Source organism: Zea mays, chromosome 2, assembly GCF_902167145.1.
Source record: "Zea mays cultivar B73 chromosome 2, Zm-B73-REFERENCE-NAM-5.0, whole genome shotgun sequence".
NCBI lineage: Eukaryota > Viridiplantae > Streptophyta > Magnoliopsida > Poales > Poaceae > Zea > Zea mays.
In genome coordinates, this window is record NC_050097.1 from 241,486,167 (window position 1) to 241,509,295 (window position 23,129).

At 48.0% G+C, this 23,129-nt stretch overlaps 3 protein-coding genes and 1 non-coding gene across 4 annotated transcripts; 2 read left to right on the plus strand and 2 right to left on the minus strand.

The window, feature by feature from the left end:
• Window positions 1-8,832: 8,832 nt before the first annotated feature.
• LOC103649503 (proline-rich receptor-like protein kinase PERK15) lies at window positions 8,833-11,390 on the plus strand. The gene is made up of 5 exons (XM_020549236.3): window positions 8,833-9,003; window positions 9,157-9,610; window positions 9,722-10,285; window positions 10,364-10,656; window positions 10,754-11,390. The coding sequence occupies exons 1-5, from the start codon at window positions 8,944-8,946 to the stop codon at window positions 11,207-11,209; spliced, it is 1,827 nt and encodes a 608-aa protein (XP_020404825.2). The 5' UTR covers window positions 8,833-8,943; the 3' UTR covers window positions 11,210-11,390.
• A 1,206-nt stretch (window positions 11,391-12,596) lies between these two features.
• TRNAT-AGU (transfer RNA threonine (anticodon AGU)) lies at window positions 12,597-12,670 on the minus strand. The gene has a single exon. It is a non-coding gene; the product is annotated as a tRNA-Thr (tRNA).
• Window positions 12,671-15,167: 2,497 nt separating this feature from the next.
• On the minus strand, window positions 15,168-16,478 carry LOC103648312 (uncharacterized). Its single transcript, XM_008672805.3, has 2 exons — window positions 16,007-16,478; window positions 15,168-15,919 (listed from the first exon to the last, which is right to left on the minus strand). The coding sequence occupies exons 1-2, from the start codon at window positions 16,261-16,263 to the stop codon at window positions 15,613-15,615; spliced, it is 564 nt and encodes a 187-aa protein (XP_008671027.1). The 5' UTR covers window positions 16,264-16,478; the 3' UTR covers window positions 15,168-15,612.
• A 3,529-nt stretch (window positions 16,479-20,007) lies between these two features.
• On the plus strand, window positions 20,008-22,214 carry LOC103648311 (Formin-like protein 18). The gene is made up of 2 exons (XM_008672804.4): window positions 20,008-21,071; window positions 21,156-22,214. Exons 1-2 carry the CDS (start codon window positions 20,374-20,376, stop codon window positions 21,823-21,825), a joined length of 1,368 nt encoding a protein of 455 aa, XP_008671026.1. The 5' UTR covers window positions 20,008-20,373; the 3' UTR covers window positions 21,826-22,214.
• Window positions 22,215-23,129: the final 915 nt, after the last annotated feature.

Consider the following 23,129-nt stretch of genomic DNA (forward strand, 5'->3'; position numbering starts at 1 on the left):
CGAGAGGCTCCAATTTGTGGAGATTCCTCGCAAACGGGATTGAGTAAAGTAAACAAAACACTGTGGTATTCAAGTGGGTCTTTGGACCGCTTGAGAGGGGTTGATTGCAACCCTCGTCCGTTGGGACGCCACAACGTGGAGTAGGCAAGCGTTGGTCTTGGCCGAACCACGGGATAACCACCGTGCCATCTCTGTGATTGATCCTTGTTGGTTATTGTGTTTTGTTGAGGATTCTTCTCTAGCCACTTGGCAATTATTATACTAACGATTAACCAAGTTTTGTGGCTTAAGTTTTCAAGTTTCACAGGATCACCTATTCACCCCCCTCTAGGTGCTCTCACATCCATAAGTCAGAAAGTGGCCTAAATAATGGTGTGTCTAGATCAGGTGGTATTCTTGCTCCTCACGCGACACTGCTGCTCCTAGGTAGTGCCACTTAACCTGTTTTCAGCAGCCCGAATCAAAGCTCCAAACGACAAAATTGATCCATATGGACTTCATTCGAGACAAAAATTTGCACACATCTTTATAATGAAATTTCAAAGGTGTTCACAAATTTGGGATCCAAAAGATTTAAACTTCAACCTTAGATTGAAAAACACGAATTCAAATCAAGGTTTTCTCAAAAAATAGTTAAGGAGTTGGATTTTCATACTTGAGTTAAATCAGCCCAAATGTCCCCAAAAACCAAAATCCAAAAGGTCGGTTAAAAGATCAAAACCGAAGAGTTCTAGAAGAAAAATACAGGATAATACCTTTTAGCGAGCAAAGATACACAATAGTGGACTTCATTTTAACACGAACCATCGTGGTTAGGGACACACTTCCCAAATCTCAAAACACACAGATGTAAATATCTATACTAAAACATATACAGACCTCACTAGTAGAAAAACCCTAAAGATTGTGTGAAGAATACAAGCGAATAGTGGATGCGGGTACCATATTATACCTGTCGCTTGTAACGGGCACGAGTGCGGATTTAATATTAACCTCGGGGGTACAGGTTTATAAACCCTGTATCGTAGGTTTCAAACCCCTTGCTAGGTGCTAGCCACCAGTCACCACAACTAGTCACTCAGCTTCCATTCAAGTCACAATGCTCGTCCTTCACCACTGAAGTTTAATCTTTAATCAGCATGAACTCATATGATCTTCATCTTCGTCGTCGACCATTTTCATTGCCTCCACACCCGTGCACCATATGAAAAAAAACATGTTGCACACACTCATGCATGTTGTAAAATTAGAGAAATAAGTGACATGCTTTCTACATATTTAAATATATTAAATATATTAATTCTGAATAAAACAGGCATATAACTCAGATAAATGCCATATGTAATTATTGCAGCAATGAACAGTAGCAATTCTAGAACATGTAAACATGTAAAATAGTTGCTCAGGTCTATTTCATAGTTAAACATGGCTTGTAGATGAAGAAGGCAGATTAAACAAATAAACATGATTGTTTATCTTAAAATATTGCTCTCAAAATAGCGAGTTGCTGTAATAAACAGCCCTCCAACGCTAATAGGTGATCAGAGATCCTCGACTAACGTGACAGCCCTATCTTACCAAATCAGGGTTTTAGATCAGATGAAATAAGCCTAATAATCAAATCTAAATACTAATAGTAAAGAGCTGTGTACTAAATAAAATAACAGAATTTAACACAGGTAAACAGCCTCAACAAAGAGAGATTTAATTAGGCACAAATAATATCAATGCTGAAAATGATAATACACTAAAACCCAGACTGTCACGTTGTCTCACTACACCGCTATCATCATCGAGCAATCAAATCCGCCCACAAAAGTGCAATCACACCCAAGTATTTAATACTAGCAGATTGCACAAAATTAAACAATAAATAAAGTGAGACAACGAATAACTCACAACACGTAGACTGTCTACGTGGGAAGATCAGCTCAGCGAACACGAAGTTCTGTCCCAGAAAACCAATTCCGCCGCCCACGTCCGGGCCTGCACGGCGGGAGGTTGACGGAGATACTAGAGCCGCTGCCGGAACCGAGGGAGACGTCCACGGCACCAGCCCGAGAAGATGAACACCGCGCAGCAGGGAGCCCAAACACCAGGCCACGGTGGACAGAGACCAGACAGAGTGCACGGCACCACACAGGTACCCAGCACAACAACAGAGAGGAACACCGTACACAACCAAGCACAGTGTCACCTCTAGATCCAACAGAGAGGATAAAGTCCTCCACACTACAGCAGTCACAGCACTACCAGCGATGGTTGCCGCAATCGGATCAACTAGCAGGGAGAGGAAAAATGGAGCAGCGAATCTCACGGTGTGATACAGGCAGGGAGAGAACGCCCATCCTTTAAAGGGCCGAGAGGAGGAGCACTTCACCGAACTCCCGATCATCACGGCCAACTTGCCGTCCAAATCGATGAGCAGGTGAGAGCGCCGCCGCCGCACTCTTCTCCTACCCTAACCGCTCTGCTCTCGCTTCTTTTTCCACGCACGCAAAAGCTATCGAAGCTGCCTTCCTTCCAGCACTTACCGGCCGGCTGGGCAAGGCTGCTCGGCCGTGGGCCTGGCAGCGGCCCAGCACGGTTGGCCCCTTTGTTTTTTTAAAGAAAATGAAGGGAAAATCCCTTAAAATGAACAGCAATCCCCACCATTTTCACTCTTATTTTCTGATCAATGTCATTGAGCTCCCGTACTGTTTATATACTACTTTTCGGCAGAGGTACTTGTTAGGTTTGAACCAAAGCCTATCCTAGTGTACTCCAACCCTGCACGAGTAAGCGGAGGACTACGCCTTGATCCACAAACCCTAGTGTGAGAATCTTCGCACAAAAGGCACATAGTACTAGGCAGATTATCTACTTCTCTTACGGGGCAGGGCGTTACGGTCATGCCCTTAAATATCTATTCATGAGCTCACTAGAGAGAAAACCCCATTCTCTCCTGGACTGCGACCCCACAGTCAGCTCATATAGGTGAAATCGTTAAGGAAATTCTGTAGGACAATTTTCCTACTTATAGCATTGACTTCATTAAGAGCATATCGCTCAACCTGCCATACAGACAGAGCACAGCAGCTCATGAGACTCTTTGTCTTTTGTGCTCTTGGTTCCACAGTGCTTCGTTTCCTGGAGCCTGGATCTCGGGATCTCCGATCACACAGGACAGTTATCCGCAGTTGAAACCGCTAACAGGGTACGAGTCCCATTCCCATGCATGCTGCTTGGATTGGCTTTTGAGCCAGTCCTTTGGTGAAAGGATCAGCAAGGTTCCTTTCAGACTTGATGTAATCTACGGTTATTACACCCGTCTCTCTAGCATGCCGACATGAATCAAGTCGTCTTCTGATATGCCTCGAGGATTTTTGGTTGTCCTTTCTACTATTCACTTTCAGCAACACAGAAGTGTTGTCACAATATACTAGGACAGCCGGTATCGGTTTGCTAGCATTGGAAGGTCTGACAACAGGTCTCTCAACCATTCAGCCTCCAATGCTGCTGAATCAAGTGCAACTAATTCAGCCTCCTTGGTGGAACGTGTCGACACTGATTGTTTAGACGATCTCCATGACACGGCCCCACCAGCTAAAGTGAACACATAGCCACTTGTAGACTTCATTTGATCCGAGTCAGAGATCCAGTTTGCATCACTGAATCCTTCAAGCACTGACGAAAATCCGGTATATTTAATACCAAGATTCATCGCTCCCTTCAAATACCGAAGCACTCTGTACAAGGCTACCCAGTGTCTATCTCCTGGACTAACCGAATAACGAGCCAGTCTGCATACTGCATATGAGATATCTGGTCTAGTTGCACTGCTCAGGTACATGAGAGATCCGATGATCTGCGAATATAGTAGTTGGTTCACCGGCTCGCCTTCATATTTACTGAGCGTGTAGGATGGATCATAGGGCGTGGTGACTGGTTTACAGTCCATATGTCCAAAGCGAGTCAGGACCTTTTCCACATAATGGGATTCTGACAAAGTAATCCCATCCTCACCCTTTATCAGCTTGATGTTCAGTATAACATCAGCTTCACCCAAGTCCTTCATATCAAAGTTCTTGGAGAGGAATATTTTTGTCTCCATGATAGCCTCCAAATCGGTCCCAAATATCAATATGTCATCAACGTATAAACACATGATGACACCTTTGCCCCCAGAGAAGCGGTAATACACACACTTGTCGGCTTCGTTTACACAAAACCCGGCAGTGGTCAGAGTATTATTAAACTTCTCATGCCATTGTCTGGGAGCTTGCTTAAGACCGTATAAGGATTTAATCAAGCGACACACTTTGCTCTCTTGTCCTTTAACCACAAATCCTTCTGGTTGCTGCATATAAATTTCCTCTTCCAGCTCTCCATTTAGGAATGTTGTCTTTATGTCCATTTGATGAACAAGAAGTTTATAAGCAGCTGCCAGCGCTAATAGCACACGGATTGTGGGCAATCGAGCCACCGGAGAATATGTATCAAAATAATCCTCCTCTTTCTTTTGAGTAAAACCCTTAGTCATAAGACGGGCCTTGTTCTTTTCAATAGTACCATCGGGTCTCCTCTTCCTCCTAAAGATCCATTTGCAGCCCACAGGCTTGCAACCAGCTGGAAGATCAGTTATCTCCCAAGTTCCATTCGAGATGATTGAATCCATCTCGCTACGGACAGCCTCCCTCCAGTACTCTGCATCCGGAGATGTATATGCCTCTGTGAGGGAGCGTGGTTCTTCATCCACTAGATAGATAATATAATCATCACCCAGAGACTTTTCAGTCCTTTGTCTCTTACTCCTCCTTAACTCCAAATCTGGAGTCTGATCATTGACACTCGAGGGCAGAGAATATGTCCGAGATGGACCATCTGGGGCTACTACTTCCTTATCCCGCATAGGGAAGATGCTCTCAAAGAATGTCACATCCCGAGACTCCATTATTACATTTACAGTGATTTCGCTTGTCTCGGAATGGACCACTAGAAATCTATAAGCTGCATTGTTATGTGCATAACCTAGGAAGACACAGTCTACGGTCTTAGGGCCTAGCTTTCTCTTCTTCGGCAACGGGACATTCACCTTTGCAAGGCAACCCCAAGTCCGAAGATGCGAAAGATCTGGCTTCCTTCCTTTAAATCCTTCATAGGGTGTGGCCTCACGGTTGCGAGGCGGCACCCTGTTCAGGACATAGCATACTGTGAGTACTGCCTCGCCCCACCAGATGTCAGGCATCCCCGAACTTTGCAACAAAGCATTAGCTAAGTCACACACCGTTCGGTTCTTCCTTTCAGCTACCCCATTTGACTGAGGTGAATATGGAGCGGTGGTTTCATGAATGATTCCACACTCTTTGCAGTACTCATCAAAAAGGTTGGAAAGGTATTCACCTCCTCTATCAGACCGTAGCCTTTTAATTTTCTTGTCTAACTGGTTTTCAACTTTAGTCTTATAGATCTTAAAGTGTTCTAGTGCCTCATCTTTAGTTCTGAGTAAGTAAATATAACAGAACCTGGTAGCATCATCTATCAAGGTAAGAAAGTATCTTTTACCGCCTTTTGTGATTATACCATTCATCTCAGAGATATCTGAGTGAATTAATTCTAAAGGAGTGGTACTTCTGCCTTCAACCGTATGAAACGGTTTTCTAGGCTGCTTGGCTTGCACACAAATACCACATTTTACACCTTTAACATGTTTATATTCAGGAATTAAAGACATGTCACTTAATCTCTTAATGGCCTCAAAATTCACATGACACGAACAGGAATGCCATATATTATTAATGGAATCGTTATTACAGACCACATTAACATGGTAAGAAGAATGATTATTCAAAACAGAAAGACGGAACAAACCGCCTGACTCATATGACTTTCCAACAAAAGTACCAAACTTAGACAGGACCACTTTATTAGACTCAAACACTAATTTGAGACCCTGTCGACATAGCAGCGACACTGAAATGAGGTTACGGCTCATCGATGGCACATAGAGTACGTCCTTCAGCACGAGCGTCTTTCCTGAAGTTAACTTCAGGTAGACCTGTCCAGTACCTCGAACTGCTGTCGGAACACCATTTCCCATCAAGACTGGTGTGCTGTTGTATCCCTGGAATGAAGAGAACATGGATCGATCAGCACAAATATGAACAGTAGCACCAGAATCCATCCACCAGTCATCTGATGGACTTGCCATAAAGGCCTGAGGTGCATACCCTGGGGTGGAGTTAACCACCACGTTCCCTTCTTTGCGCTGAGGTGGAGGACCTTTTCCCTTCCTAAGTTTGCACCTCCGAGCTGTATGCCCGGAGACACCACAAACGTAGCAGATAAAGTCCTCCTTTTTCTTCTTCATCTTTTTGGACTTAGGTTGGTTCATATTCTTCTGTGGAGAGTTCTTCTTCTTCTTCTGGAATTTTCTATCTCCACCCTTCTCAACAACGTGAGCCTGGAGTTGCTGGGATGGCTTGTTACTGGACCTTGCACGCTCTTCCACATTTATCGCAGCTGACAACTCAGTGAGAGTCATTTGCTTCTTCATGTGGCGGCGTGAAGTCACAAAGTCTCGCCAAGAAGGCGGGAGCTTTGCCAGTATTGCATTCACCTGAAAACTGTCTGGTAGGACGCAACCATATTGGACCAAGTCCCTAACAAGGAGTTGAATCTCCTGTAGCTGCTCCATAACAGACCTTCCCTCGACCATTTTATAGTTAAGGTAGTTTTCCGTTGTGAATGACTCATTGCCATTGTCAACTTCAGAGAACTCGTTCTCAAGTTCAGTCCATAGACCCTTAGCGGAGGTAAAACCAGAGTACACGTCAAATAAGCGGTTCGACAAGACGTTCAGTAGACGAGACAAGCATGCCCCATTGGCTTCGTCCCACTTGGCCTTCTCCGCTAGTGCGGCGGCCTTCGCTGCATCATCAGAATCATCTGATGCAGTCTGGGGAACAGCCGACGTCACTACCCAAAATAATTTTAGGTCAGTGAGCCACATGCGAGTCTTAATCTGCCAACGCTTAAAGCTAGCGCCGTCGAACGCTTCAGGCTTAATGACATCAGAACTGGAGGCCATAATAGGAATTGGTTTTCTAGATTGTTGTAAAATTAGAGAAATAAGTGACATGCTTTCTACATATTTAAATATATTAAATATATTAATTCTGAATAAAACAGGCATATAACTCAGATAAATGCCATATGTAATTATTGCAGCAATGAACAGTAGCAATTCTAGAACATGTAAACATGTAAAATAGTTGCTCAGGTCCATTTCATAGTTAAACATGGCTTGTAGATGAAGAAGGCAGATTAAACAAATAAACATGATTGTTTAACTTAAAATATTGCTCTCAAAATAGCGGGTTGCTGTAATAAATAGCCCTCCAACGCTAATAGGTGATCAGAGATCCTCGACTAATGTGACAGCCCTATCTTACCAAATCAGGGTTTTAGATCAGATGAAATAAGCCTAATAATCAAATCTAAATACTAATAGTAAAGAGCTGTGTACTAAATAAAATAACAAAATTTAACACAGGTAAACAGCCTCAACAAAGAGAGATTTAATTAGGCACAAATAATATCAATGCTGAAAATGATAATACACTAAAACCCAGACTGTCACGTTGTCTCACTACACCGCTATCATCATCGAGCAATCAAATCTGCCCACAAAAGTGCAATCACACCCAAGTATTTAATACTAGCAGATTGCACAAAATTAAACAATAAATAAAGTGAGACAACGAATAACTCACAACACGTAGACTGTCTACGTGGGAAGATCAGCTCAGCGAACACGAAGTTCTGTCCCAGAAAACCAATTCCGCCGCCCACGTCCGGGCCTGCACGGCGGGAGGTTGACGGAGATACTAGAGCCGCTGCCGGAACCGAGGGAGACGTCCACGGCACCAGCCCGAGAAGATGAACACCGCGCAGCAGGGAGCCCAAACACCAGGCCACGGTGGACAGAGACCAGACAGAGTGCACGGTACCACACAGGTACCCAGCACAACAACAGAGAGGAACACCGTACACAACCAAGCACAGTGTCACCTCTAGATCCAACAGAGAGGATAAAGTCCTCCACACTACAGCAGTCACAGCACTACCAGCGATGGCTGCCGCAATCGGATCAACTAGCAGGGAGAGGAAAAATGGAGCAGCGAATCTCACGGTGTGATACAGGCAGGGAGAGAACGCCCATCCTTTAAAGGGCCGAGAGGAGGAGCACTTCACCGAACTCCCGATCATCACGACCAACTTGCCGTCCAAATCGATGAGCAGATCAGAGCGCCGCCGCCGCACTCTTCTCCTACCCTAACCGCTCTGCTCTCGCTTCTTTTTCCACGCACGCAAAAGCTATCGAAGCTGCCTTCCTTCCAGCACTTACCGGCCGGCTGGGCAAGGCTGCTCGGCCGTGGGCCTGGCAGCGGCCCAGCACGGTTGGCCCCTTTGTTTTTGTTTTTTTAAGAAAATGAAGGGAAAATCCCTTAAAATGAACAGCAATGCATAGATTAATCCATCCGACATAAACTTTACAGTATCAATCACTCATTATGAACTCGGACCATAAAAACATATGTATCGATCTTGTGTTTGTATGTTAATATTGAAAACAGTAGTATTATATATATTCACATATCGTAACATCTTTACTTGATAATTCTGAATCAAAATAAATATAAAAATACCTAAATTCATAGCGCCAGCTAGCGTCGAAAGGCGAAACTAGCCAGGTGAGGAAACAGCAAACCACCTCCCCTGCCCCTGGACCCTGTAGTTGGAACCTGTATTCGCGTGCTCCGGGAGCCGTACGTGCGAGAATAGCAAGCAGGTTGCCAGGTTGGTTGGCTCTTGCATTGGAGGCAGGCAGGCGTCGGGGGGCCCGGGCCGCGGGGACCGGAGGTCTCATCGTCCCAACTGAGGCCGCCGCCGTCACCGTGGATGCGCCGCCATAGTCGTCGTCGTCGTCGTTGTTGTCGTGACGGACGTGCCCGGCAACATGTTCGTTCTGCCCTTCCATACACATGCTGCTATGCATATGCATGCACAACGAACGAACACATGCATGGCCATGCATTCAAGCTCGTCGAGTTTTTACCCAGTTTTAGATTTACCGTTCTTTTGATCGGTTTTGTACTCCCATTGCATGGCCAGTCCTCCTCCTCGTCATCGTCGTGGTCATCCGCTTCGTTCTCCATCCAGATTACATGCATGTGCCTACAGCAGCAGACGCGGAGAGATGCGAGCATCCGTCCATCGCAGGTAATTAGCTGCGACGACCCAATTCCAGACCGGCCAATCCGCACCATGTCCTCCGATGGCCCCACGCCGTCGCCACCGTCGTCGCACGCTGCGAGCCGCCGCCTGTCGACCACGCACAGCTTCGGCAGCCATGGCAAGCTCCTGCCTTCTCCCGGACACGGCGCGACGGCGTCGCAGATCGCCGTCGCGGCGGCCGCCGCGGCGCTGCTCCTCGCCGTCCTCGCTGCCTGCTGTTGCTGCTGCTGCTGCAGGAGAAGGAGGAGGAAGGGGGACGCGGCGCAGCGTCAGCATCGGCCGCCGCCTCACGGCGGCATGAGGTTCTACGCCGACTCCTCCGGCTTCAAAGGTCAGTCAGTCAGTGCGTGTGCACGCGCATTGCGCAGCAGAGAGACACGGCAGCTGCAAACGCAAGCGCAACGCAGTACGTAACCGATGGCATGCGTGCGCGCGCGCGCAGGGAACACCTCGGGGTACTACTGGCCGAGCGGCGCGAGGCCGCCGCAGTGGCAGACCGGCGGCCAGGCGGTCACCGCGGCGATCTCGACCATGCAGCACGGCGCGGTGCTCCCGCCGCCACCGCTGCCGCCGCCGCCGCCGCCGCCGATGCCCGCGGACACGGCGACGTTCAGCTACGAGGAGCTGGCGGCGGCGACGGGCGGGTTCTCGGAGGCGAACCTGCTGGGGCAGGGCGGGTTCGGGTACGTGCACCGCGGCGTGCTCCCGGGGCCCGGCGGCCGCGTGAAGGAGGTGGCGGTGAAGCAGCTCAAGGCCGGGAGCGGGCAGGGCGAGCGCGAGTTCCAGGCGGAGGTGGACACCATCAGCCGCGTGCAGCACCGCCACCTGGTGGCGCTCGTCGGCTACTGCATCGACGGCGCGCGCCGCCTGCTCGTCTACGAGTTCGTGCCCAACCAGACCCTCGAGCATCACCTCCACGGGAAAGGGCTGCCGGTGATGGGCTGGGCGACGCGGCTGCGCATCGCGCTCGGCGCCGCCAAGGGGCTCGCCTACCTGCACGAGGAATGTAAGAGCTAGCGATTCAGGTTGATCTCAGAGTCCGTTGATGAACTGCAATGTGATGAACGCCATGCATATGCATCAGGCGACCCACGGATCATCCACCGCGACATCAAGTCGGCCAACATCCTGCTGGACAACGACTTCGAGGCCATGGTCGCCGACTTCGGGCTGGCCAAGCTCACGAACGTGAACCACACGCACGTGTCCACCCGCGTCATGGGCACCTTCGGCTACCTGGCGCCGGAGTACGCGTCCAGCGGCAAGCTCACGGAGAAGTCGGACGTCTTCTCGTACGGCGTCATGCTGTTGGAGCTGCTCACCGGCCGCCGACCCGGCGACCGCTCCTCCTACGGCCAGGACGGCCTCGTCGACTGGGTACGTAACACACACCTGCTTGTCGTCGTCGTCGTCGTCTGACTGTGTGTTTGAGTGTGTGACCGTCGACGTGCGCACATGCAAATATGCAATGCAGGCGAGGCAGGCCCTGCCGCGCGCCCTGGCCGACGGCAACTACGACGCGCTGGTAGACCCCAGGCTGCGGGGCGACTACGACCCGACGGAGGCGGCGCGCGTCGTGGCCAGCGCCGCGGCCTCCGTCCGCCACGCGGCGCGCCGCCGCCCCAAGATGAGCCAGATCGTCCTGGCGCTGCAGGGGGGCATGCCGCTGGAGGACCTCAGCGACGGGGCGCCACCGGGCCGCGGCGCATCGTTCGGCCCCGGCTCCGGCTCGCTCTCCGGCTCCGACGACGGCGGGTCCGGGTCGTCGTACACGGCGCAGATGGAGCGGATCAGGCGGGCCGCGCAGCCCAGCCCGGATTACAGCACCGACTACCCCGTATCCATCCCGGAGTTCGGCCACCCGTCGCCCGCGAGCAGCGCCAGCTCAGTCGAGCGGGATGACCGGCGGCATCGTGGAGGGCGCCGGTGAGTACGTGATCGACAGGTGTAAGCGTGATGTGCTGACGACTAATTGACTCCTGCGCATCCCTGTCACGTGTGTATAGCATATAGTCGTCTTGCTGTAAAAGTTTATGGCATACTCCCCTGTTTAAAATGTACAGGTTAAATTTGGCTTACTTCAACAAAGATTATATAATAAATTTGACTTACATCTGCATTAGTGGCCGGAGCTAGCTAGGGGGTTGGATGATTTCATGGCTGCCACCTGCCGAACTTAAAAATAGGAATAGCAAGGGGTTGCCATGGCATGCAGATGCAGGAGCGCGGTTGTGGTAAATAAAGCAGGAAACTTTGTCCTAGCTTTCTTGAAGAAAAACCTTGCTTATCATTAAGTAATTCACACGTATAGAAACTGTAATATGTCAAAGTTTTGGTGTTTATAATTATCTATGTTCTTGTCAAACATATATGATATCATTTTATTCTTTTAAAAGAAAATAATAAAGTCCAAGCTTATAAAACAAAAAAACATTTCATGGCAAAAAATCCTTTTTTCTGAAATACGGTATAGATACGTAGGGACATATGAGCACTTGCATTGCAAGAGACTATATATATATATATATATATATATATATATATATATATATATATATATATATATATATATATATATATATATATATATATATATATATATATATATATATATATTTGGTTTCAGCGTAAAATTGAACGACATACGACCATCGATAGATTTGTACTTAGGATTATTTGTATCATCTTTTTGGTTAGATTGATGGGATCAGCCATTTTTTAAATTATATGACAAGAGTGGATGAATTAAGAATAACAGTTGGCCTGTGAACCAAACACATTTAAAATGTAGATTGCCGATTTTCATTCATGAATATTCAGTAGCCAAACACATCATAAAGAGAAATTAAATAGAACTAGTCTCTATCTCTACTATATCAAAGCATATCTAACTCGGTCAAACATGTCTAATTTTAGGCGTAGCAAACTGTAGCAAGTAAGACAGCGAACCAAACATACCCGCAATATTTAAAAGTAAATATACAGTAATTATATAAAATCAATATAATTTGAACAAGCAATATTAAAAAAAGGAAGATACCTGAGTATATTGTTGCCATAAAATGACCTGGTTATATACATAGTAGTGTAAATAATACAGTACGCTTGCTGGTTGCTGTTGGATTCGACAGCAGCGCATAGTTTCTGATGGAAACGGTATTTCATGCTGATAAGCTGACGCTGCAGCCTGCAGGTAAATAGAGTACGGTGGAGAAATGAATTGAGCGAACAGGAAAATTTTCAACGGAGGAAGAGTAATGTAAAGGCGAGAAAAACACGAAAGCAGGAAACGAGCAAAAGTTAAAAAAAAACCAGAATGCTTTCGTTGAGAGTTGAACTCAAGACCTCCCGCTTACTAAACGGGTGCTCTAACCAACTGAGCTACGAAAGCAACTTGTTTCTACTTTTCTTCTAATGTTTTTGTTTTCTTATTTACCAGTTTTAGAATAGTCACAACCGTAGAAGAACGATCATGCATATGGAATGGCCATGCATGGTTGACAAATTTGTGTTGCGCATTGTCACCTTGGGCCACCGATAAATATATGCGCATAATATTTAGTACAATGAGTGGTTGTTATGAAGATAACTTATCGGTACCCTAGATCAGGGGTACCCTCTTCTACAGTATGAAGATGTTGTACACGTACGACGTCTTCAGGCCACACAGAGAACGGCACCCGACCCCACCACATGGGCAGGTCTAAGGGCACCACGTGGCAAGGAAAGATGATACATCCCAGGATTCAACATTGGGTCCGGACCTCCACAGAGGGACACTGGACCCCTCTACGTACAAGTCCGGAGCTCCCAAGAAGGCACGTCTGGTCCCTCGGGTGGGCCCCAGGTCCCTCCGAATAAGGTCCAGGCCTTAGCAAGGTCCCAGGAAGGGGAGGACCCCGGTATGAGTAAGGGTCCGGTGTTGGCACGTGTCCAGGTCTTGCCCTACGCTCCCCGCTCAGGCGGAGACCCGCTGCTGCCGCGTGGCTTGTGGCCCGTGACATAAGCCAACGAGCCGAGCCTGACGTAAGGCCCCTAAAGTCGCGCAGCCTCTGCATTTATTGCGGAGAGGACGCGCCGCTTGCCACCACACTGACAGGCGACGTGCCCTCTCAGCATTTAATGCGTCCTGTCCACTCCGCTGGCAGACGGCGTCAGGGTCATCCAGCAGACGGCGCGCCTGCCCAGTCTATTGACAAACAGTGCGTTCGTGCCATGCGGCGCACTATGCTCACCATCCCTTATACGAGAAGCTTCCCCTACACGTCGAGGATACGCAGATCTTGGGTGTCAGGGCACGAGAAGATTGCCCCAGCAGCGAACGTTTGAAGCTTCTCGTGCTATATTCTTTATGTCCCTGGGCCCACATGTCGGGGCTCAGTACCTTTGTGCATGCCCCCCTTCGACTATAAAAGGGGAGGCATGCGACGTTACAAGACAGATCCAATCTTAGGCTCACTCAGACACTCACAAGTTCATACAAGCTCTCAAGCAATACATCACATAGTGGAGTAGGGTGTTACGCCCCGGTGGCCCGAACCACTCTAAATCCTTGTGTGCTCTTGTGTTCTTTCCATTTTCCAACTAACAAGCAAAATGCTTAGGCCCCTTCTCATCTTAGGATTTAGGGCGGGTGCACTCCGCCACCCGGCCGGAGATTTCCTCTCTGACATAACTGATTTTGGTTAAGAATCCAACTACCTTAGCATAAGTATAGTATTATGCAACATATTTGTTTGCTTATGATGGATAACACCTAGACGGACGACAATAACATATAAGATTAAGTGGTTTCTTGTTAGCGAACTAGAAGCGGTAAATGACGAATGTCATGAGGCTTCAATCGAGGAGCTAAAAGACCGGTAGACTAACCATGGGTGTCTAACGCCTTGGGACAACGACAAATCCAAATGTACATGGGAGGAGTTGATCGTGTTGACCAAATTAAGATGGTGGTTGACCAAGTTAAATGGAGGAGCTAGAGGACTTGTTGATCATATGGCCAAGGATAAGTGACGACAAACGTTGAGAACGTGAAGGGGTCATAAAGGGTACACTACTTCATAGGGGGTTTGATGGTTTGCATGCCCTAAAACGTCTTAAAATTATCCGTTTCTTGAGACGGTTGTAGACCACAACATCCTCTAGAATTAAATTTATAGATGGAGCCACGGATATAGTCGCCTATGTAAACCATCTCTAGGTACTACTTACGTTATAGTGCGTTATAGAGGCGCCTCAAACAGGAGCCGTTTTTTGTGGGAAAAACATCATGTCTGCAAAAATGTATCTATATTAGCGTTAGTTTATACCTTTTTTGGGATCAATAGGGCTAGTTGGATGAACATGCCAACCTTATAGTTTTACTTCCTAGGCCTATTTCCCCTTATGTCCATATATGTTGTAACATGAACGATATTCAAAAGCGAGGACACCATTTCATTAGGTTTTTATGTGTATGGAAAGACTAAAATCGTAAGGTTATGCTTTACATGTCGAGCAAATGTCATTATACAATGTACGCATGCTATTGACTGAATTTGTGTGTAGTAGTAAATCTTGGTTGATCGCCTTTTATCGGTGCAATCTAATGACTCCATTAGTCGTAACATGTGAAACGCCAAAAAACGTTACGGGTTATTATGCTAGCTGCATGGACAACCTAGGAACCAACAGCGCGCGGTAGGTGGGAGATTTTCCTTTCTAGAATTCGTATCTTCTAGTTTAGAATTCCATAAAAGAATTGAAAAAAATTATAGAGAAAGTTTGATCTTCCAGATGATGAATTAATTAATAAAAAGATTGCACATTGTGATATGGTTCCAACACAACTTCAATATAATACTCAGGAGAAATGTCCTCATTTGCCAAAATAGAATCTCTAAAGATTGAGTAAATAAATGGACCATATTAATTTTGCATATCTCACAGTGGCCATATATATGAGATAGATATCGAAAAGTTACCCTTATTGCTTGATGTTTTAGATTCATCATGTCCACGAAAAGCAAGAACCTGCAAAAGGAGAAATCTTGTGATGCCTAACATGATAGACAAACGTGCTTTATATGCCTCCTCTTCGGCTGCACTTGTCGATGACCATACATGAGCTATACTTTGTCTCTGATTTGCAAAATCGAGGGCACGTTTCCTCGCATAACTATGAGAACCATCAATTGCTTGGACATGTTCCTTGAATACATCCTTTGCTTTTTTCCAATTCTTAAACCCAACTTTAGTGAATATATCTTTACAAAAGTTGTTGGTTCTTGGAGCCTTAAATAAAAAGCAATAAAAGCAATAAGTTGCATCTTTCTGTACACTGTACTCTAACTAATCGAACTGTTTGAACCAAGATTCAACAAAACCTCTAGTTTGAGAATTACCCGCTGTCCGTGGAAATGTATGACCAAATGGTTGACATGGACCCATTTGTAAATAAGCTCTTTTAGCATCATCTCTAATTTCATGGGGGAACTCATCAATTGGTTTTCTAAGGCCAGGATCTGCAACTATATCATCCATATCTAGCTCAATACGTGGCCTCTTTTGTTCTACACGGCTCTCATTTGTCCTAATTGTTTTAGAAATAGAAACATCTTTCTTCTGGTTCTTGATGAGAAATTTGTCCATCTTATTCCTACAATTAAACATGAGATTGCTATCAAATAAATAATTAAATTCAAATCAAAACTTCAAATCAAGCTTTAAATCACAATTCACAAACCCTTTGGCCTCTGTGTCGCTGTGGGCTGCGGCAGTGCTCTGGAGTCTGGCCTCTGCTGCTGGCGGCGGCTCCGGCCTCCAGGCTCCAGCCGGCAGCCGCTCTAGGCGAGCAGGAGCAGGCGAGGACGCGAGGTGCGGGCGGCCGTGCGGCGACGTTGCTGGGCGGTGGTCCGCTGGTGGCGCGGTGCCGTGGAACTGGACCGTGGTGGCCGCCGCCCGCCGGTGCCGCGTGTGTCCGCCGTCCGTGCGCGGCTGCATGCTGCTGGGGCTGCGCGCTGGTGGTGGCTGGCGGCTCCCTCTGCTGGAGGCTGGAGCGTCCGTGCGCGCTGCCGGAGCTTAGGTTAGGGGCTGGCGGCTGTGGGCATGGCGCATGCGCCTATTCCTCCCTATTCCCTCATCCTCGCGTTGTTGGGCCGCGACCGGGGCTGCAGCCCAGGCAGCCCCGGTCGCAAATCCACCCCTGCACGCGCGCCATGTCTTCCGTTCATAGCAACGACCGACATGGCAAGTGGGCCCGCACCAAAATGACCCGTGGCATGACAATTATTATAAGATGCCAGAAATGTTTGGTTGCATGTCTAAGGTGCTAAAAATTATCACACATTTTCTGTCACACTTATCTAAGATTAGACGCTCAAGTTATGTGCCACACCTTAGTCATGTCTAAGGAAATCTTGCCACACTTTACGAGTCATTGACGAGCGGGGCCTACATAGAATGAGAAAATCTTACCATGGCTGTGGCTACAAAACAAACGCATATCTAACTCGGTCAAACATGTCTAACTTTAGGCGTAGCAAACTGTAGCAAGTAAGGCAGCGAACCAAACACACCCGCAATATTTAAAAGTAAATATAAAGTAATTATATAAAATCAATATAATTTGAACAAGCAATATTAAAAAAAGGAAGATACCTGAGTATATTGTTGCCACAAAATGACCTGGCTATATACATAGTAGTGTAAATAATACAGTACGCTTGCTGGTTGCTGCAGAAGTTGGATTCGACTGCAGCGCATAGTTTCTGATGAAACGGTATTTCATGCTGATAAGCTGACGCTGCAGCCTGCAGGTAAATAGAGTACGGTGGAGAAATGAATTGAACGAATTAGCAAATTTTCAACGAAAGGAAGAGTTATGTAAATGCAAAAAAACACGAAAGCAGGAAACATGCAAAAACTAAAAAACCTAGAATGCTTTCGTTGAGAGTTGGAAATTTTCAACGAAAGGAAGAGTTATGTAAAGGCAAAAAAACACGAAAGGAGGAAACGAGCAAAAACTAAAAAACCTAGAATGCTTTCGTTGAGAGTAGACCTCCCGCTTACTAAACGGGTGCTCTAACCAACTGAGCTACGAAAGCAACTTGTTTCTATTTTCCTTTTAATAGATTTTGTTTTGTTATGTACCAGTTTTAGAATAGTACCGACCGTAGAAGAATGAGCATGCATATGGAATGGCCATGCATGGTTGACAAATTTGTGTTGCGCATTGTCACCTTGGGCCGCCGATAAATATATGCTCATAATATTTAGTACAATGAGTAGTTGTTATGAAGATAACTGATTTTGGTTAAGAATCCAACTAACCTTAGCATAAGTATAGTATTATGCAACATATCTGTTTGCTTATGATGGATAACACCTAGACGATCGACAGTAACATATAAGATTAAGTGGTTTCTTGTTAGCGAACTAGAAGCGGTAAATGACGTATGTCATGGGGCTTCAATCGAGGAGCTAAAAGACCAGTAGACTGACCATGGGTGTCTAATGCCTTGGGACAACGACAAATCCAAATGTACATGGGAGGAGTTGATCGTGTTGACCAAATTAAGATGGTGGTTGACCAAGTTAAATGGAGGAGCTAGAGGACCTGTTGATCATATGGCCAAGGATAAGTGACGACAAACGTTGAGAACGTGAAGGGGTCATAAAGGGTACACTACTTCATAGGGGGTTTGATGGTTTGCATGCCCTAAAACGTCTTAAAATTATCCGTTTCTTGAGACGGTTGTAGACCACAACATTCTCTCAAATTAAATTTATAGATGGAGCCACGAATATAGTCGCCTCTGTAAACCATCTCTAGGTACTACTTACGTTATAGTGCGTTATAGAGGCGCCTCAAACAGGAGCCGTTTTTTTGTGGGAAAAACATCATGTCTGCAAAAATGTATCTATATTAGCGTTAGTTTATACCTTTTTTAGGATCAATAGGGCTAGTTGGATGAACATGCCAACCTTATAGTTTTACTTCCTAGGCCTATTTCCCCTTATGTCCATATATGTTTGTAACATGAGCGATATTCAAAAGCGAGGACACCATTTCATTAGGTTTTTATGTGTATGGAAAGACTAAAATCATAAGGTTATGCTTTACATGTCGAACAAATGTCATTATACAATGTACGCATGCTATTGATTGAATTTGTGTGTATTAGTAAATCTTGGTTGATCGCCTTTTATCGGTGCAATCTAATGACTCCATTAGTCGTAACATGTGAAACGCCAAAAAACGTTACGTGTTATTATGCTAGCTACATGGACAACCTAGGAACCAACAACGCGCGGTAGGTGGGAGATTTTCCTTTTTAGAACTCGTATCTTCTAGTTTAGAATTCTATAAAAGAATTGAAAAAAAATTAGAGAAAGATCGATCTTCCAGATAATGTGAATTAATTAATAAAAAGATTGCACATTGTGATATGGTTCCAACACAACTTCAATATAATACTCAGGAGAAATGTCCTCATTTGCCAAAATAGAATCTCTAAAGATTGAGTAAATAAATGGACCATATTAATTTTGCATATCTCACAGTGGCCATAATATATATGAGATAGATATCGACTAATAATAATAAAACACTGAGCATCAGTATTCCCACAACCTCTATATAAATAAATAGTTATGTAGTGTACTGATCCATCGAACTATATCCTACTAGCGTAGGTCTACTACTACCCTCCCGTTTGACACTAAGAACCCAAAGAGAGCCATGGATCCCTACAAGGATATCGAATCAATAGACAACGAGCCCTTTGTTTCTCCGTTGCATGAAGCGCTGAGAGGCACTGTAGCAATGCCGCCCTTCGTAGGTTCAACACTGCACAACCAACCTAGTAGTACTACTGTCCACACACCACAAGAACCTACAAATTTCGTCTACCCATACCAAGCGGTTGAACCGACATCGTCGCTGCCATTAGCCTATAACCATACTACGGCCGCTACTAGCGAGAACCCAATCATCTCCGCCGCCGGCCCATTTCATTCCATGCTCTCGGCAAGCAGCTCATCAACAAGCAGCAACCATCAGAACACACTGTTGTTTCCAGAGCCAAATTTCGTGACGACGCCAGTAAGCGACTACCTCAGCTTATCTGATTCCATGAGGATCAGGTCTATGGATCCACCACCACCCATCACACTCTTGCTCCAAGGTAACCCCCTCGCGGTTCTCCATGCGCACTTTAATACCGTCGATGAGGTAGGCGACCTCGGCCCGGTCTTCGAGCGACCTGCGCAGCAGCAGGTGGTGCAGAGAATGCCGCCGCGCACCGCACTGGAGAATAATGGTAGAGGAGGAGGGCGACATGAATACGTGTGCAAGATCTGCTCCACGAGGTTCTTCTCGGCGCAAGCATTCGGCGGCCACATGAGCCACCACAGCAAAGTCAAGGCGAAGGAAGCTAAATTCATATAGCTTAAACCGGTGCGGTGCGGAGAGATTATATGAGGGACTAAAGTGTTGCGGTTGTTTCGGTACCGATTACGAGTGGGTTTTTTTTTTTAATTTCACAAGCCAATAATCTGATGTGCGGTGGCATATGGAACGATTTATCTGTGGTTTTTTGCGGTGATGTGTGGTGCTTCATGTTTTTGGTAATAATACATTATTATGTATCCTGTTCAAATCATGTATTTTAATCTAGTGATTTTATCAGTGGAAGATTGTCTCTTACCAAGTTAGTTCGATTCTCGTTGCATCGATCTGCTTGTCTAGCCACGTACTCCAGCTTTAGTATGTGTAGGACACGACCTCCCCTCCCCTGCAGGCTCACCGGCACCGTGAGCCCACGAACTGCGGCTTCCGTCGCTGAGAGAGTACTCCCTCGCTGCCGTCGCCGCCGTCAAGTGAAATGAGGGAGAAGAACCGGAGAAAGTGGGCACGTGTGCGGGATCCAGGCTGGCCGTGGCCTATGATCCCTCGTCACCACTCCTTCCCTTGGTCCCCACCATCGCGAAACTGAAAACGCACCACACCACCAGCCAGCCAGCCAGCCTTTCCTCTCCCTCTCTGGCCATTGCCTCGCCATCGCGTCGGACGGGACCGAGGAGGAGGCCTGCCGTGCCGTGCCGCGGGCGATGGACCCGTGCCCGTTCGTGCGGGTGCTGGTCGGCAACCTGGCGCTGAAGATGCCAGCATCGGCGTCGCCGGCGACCCCGCGCGCGTCCGGCTCCGGCGTGCACCCGACCGCGGCGCGCTGCCACTGCCGCATCCGCCTCAACAAGATGCCCTACCAGACGGCGTCCGCGCCGCTGCTGCCGGCCACGGAGGACGGCCCGGCGTCGTGCACGGCCGCCTTCGCCGCCGCCTTCCACGTCTCCAAGGCCGACCTGGACCGGGCCGCCGCCAGGCCGGCCGCGGCGCTGCTCCTCGCCGCGCGCCGCCGCCGCACCGCGCGCCTCAAGGTGGCCGTGTACGCCGGCCGCGGCGGGGGCGTGAGCGCGTCCTGCGGCGGCGGCGGCGCCACGTCGGGTAGGCTGCTCGGCAAGGTCGTCCTCCCGCTCGACCTCAGGGCTGCCATGGCCAAGCCCGTCGTATTCCACAGCGGCTGGGTCGCCGTCGGCAGCCGCCGCGGCAAGGCGGCGGCGGCGGCCTCCTCCTCCGCGCGCGCGCAGCTCAGCATCACCGTCCGCGCCGAGCCTGACCCCAGGTTCGTGTTCCAGTTCGACGGCGAGCCCGAGTGCAGCCCGCAGGTGCTCCAGGTGAAGGGCAGCATGAAGCAGCCCATGTTCACGTGCAGGTTCTCCTGCCGCAGCAGCAGCGACCTGCGCTCGCGGTCAGTCAGTATAGCAATCCCCACTGCATGCATCCATTTCTTCATCGATATGATATGATCCTATCCATCCATCCATCCATCTAGGTCCGTGCAGTCTGATCCGGGCGCGCGCAACTGGCTGGCGAAGCTGGGGTCGGAGCGCGAGCGCGCGGGGAAGGAGCGCAAGGGGTGGTCGGTGACGGTGCACGACCTGTCGGGGTCGCCGGTGGCGCTGGCGTCGATGGTGACGCCGTTCGTGGCGTCCCCGGGTACGGACCACGTGAGCCGGTCCAGCCCGGGCGCCTGGCTCATCCTGCGCCCCGCGGACGGGACCTGGGCGCCGTGGGGCCGCCTCGAGTGCTGGCGCGGGCGCGGCGACACCCTCGGCTACCGCTTCGAGCTGGTGCCCGGCCACGCCACGGGGGGCGCCGGCGTCTGCGTCGCCGAGGCCAGCGTCCCGGCCTCCCGCGGCGGGCGCTTCGCCATCGACCTCACGGCGGCGGCGCAGCCGTTCTGGTGCAGCAGCAGCGGCGACATGGGCCACGGCATCTGGCCCTTCGGCGGCTTCGTGATGTCGGCGGCGGTCCAGGGGGAAGGCCGCTGCAGCAGGCCCACCGTGGAGGTGGGCGTCGCGCACGTCGGGTGCGCCGAGGACGCCGCGGCCTTCGTCGCCCTCGCCGCCGCCGTCGACCTCAGCATGGACGCGTGCCGCCTCTTCTCGTGCAAGCTGCGCAGGGAGCTGTCGACGGCGTCCCGCGCCGAGTTTCTCCGGTGACCGGGCTTCTAGGTGCTTTTTAGAGTCTAGAAGCGGTGGAACTCGGGTTTCTGTGCCTACTGCGGAAGGATTCTCAAGCGTTCTCTGGACTCTGGTGGAGGAGAAAGAAACACCGCTGATGTGAACCATGTGATGTCTTCGTGTTCTGCTCTTGTTTTGTTCCTTTTGCGTGGAGCGAAGGCTTCTGCCGGAGCTAGCTGCTATATGGAACGAAGAAGAGGCCGGCATCCTAATGTCCGTCCACCGTCCATTTCCCGGCCCAGCGTCTCGTTCTCGACGACGAAGGGGGAGGGGGAGTCAGAAAAGGGTATGGAGAGACGGGGTGGAGACCCACAAAGACAGATCAAAATTTACAAAATAACCCTTTATTAATTCATTTTTTTTCTATTTGTATGGACCAGCAGTAAGAGTATATGAGGGGCTGTAAAAGGTGGGCTTTGCATCCGGTATGCAAAGAATTTTTTTCCCACGTGGGGCCCAAAGCCACATGGGGTGTTGGCTGCCTCTGCAGCTCTGCTTGCCCGTAGAGGATGGCAGGATGCAATGCCATCGCCCACATACCCTGTGGGCCTGTGGTGTGGCAAATGCAGCCATGCACGGCGCTCCAGGGAACATGGTTCTTGTTTCCCTTATCTTTCGTGCAAAAGCCTGGTCGTGACCAGCTGCTCTGTCTGCTTGACAGTGCCAGCGGCGTCGCGTTCTCTGCCAGTGTAGTGTCTAGTGTGTACTTTGCGGCGGCGGCGGCCGTGGAGGACTGCAGGTAGCAAGTTCCAATGTTGCTCGTTTCTAATTAAATCCCGTTGTTTAAACTGATGCTACAGCAAAACATTGTAAAAAGCATTAAAAATCGGTACAAATCCAAACGAACAAGCTGCCCTCTGGTTTCCTATTAATTATTATTTAGGACACCGATACAGTCCCCAAAATATAACACTGACCAATATTTTTAGTTAAATACGAATTAAATTTTAATACATTCATATTTTTATAAAAGTACTTTTAAAGATAAATAAATAGATAAATATAAACATTATGTTTTAAAACTAAAAAATAAAACAATTATTCGTGTTTAAAATTTTATAAGTTTGACTCAAACCTTGTCCAAAACTATAACTAATAGGATACCAGAGAAAGTAATTATTTTTAATCCTATTTTTGTTTCTATTTGGCACATGTGTTTATTAATATAATAAACTTAGATAAGTATAAAATATAGTCCAAGCTGCTTTTAAAATGTGTACTATAAAATAAGCTTTGTTTTTTAAGAACCTGTAGAAAAGCTAAAACATGTTCAGAATGCTGAA

Excerpts from the sequence above, each read along its gene's own strand:
- LOC103649503 (XM_020549236.3), top strand. The coding sequence starts at position 8,944 with ATGCGCCGCCATAGTCGTCGTCGTCGTCGTTGTTGTCGTGACGGACGT. Across the intron at positions 9,611-9,721 it reads CGACTCCTCCGGCTTCAAAG|GGAACACCTCGGGGTACTAC; the intron begins GTCAGTCAGTCA and ends GCGCGCGCGCAG. Across the intron at positions 10,657-10,753 it reads AGGACGGCCTCGTCGACTGG|GCGAGGCAGGCCCTGCCGCG; the intron begins GTACGTAACACA and ends TATGCAATGCAG.
- LOC103648312 (XM_008672805.3), bottom strand. The coding sequence starts at position 16,263 with ATGCAGCCGCGCACGGACGGCGGACACACGCGGCACCGGCGGGCGGCG. Across the intron at positions 15,920-16,006 it reads AGCGACACAGAGGCCAAAGG|GAATAAGATGGACAAATTTC; the intron begins GTTTGTGAATTG and ends GTTTAATTGTAG.
- LOC103648311 (XM_008672804.4), top strand. The coding sequence starts at position 20,374 with ATGGACCCGTGCCCGTTCGTGCGGGTGCTGGTCGGCAACCTGGCGCTG. Across the intron at positions 21,072-21,155 it reads AGCAGCGACCTGCGCTCGCG|GTCCGTGCAGTCTGATCCGG; the intron begins GTCAGTCAGTAT and ends CCATCCATCTAG.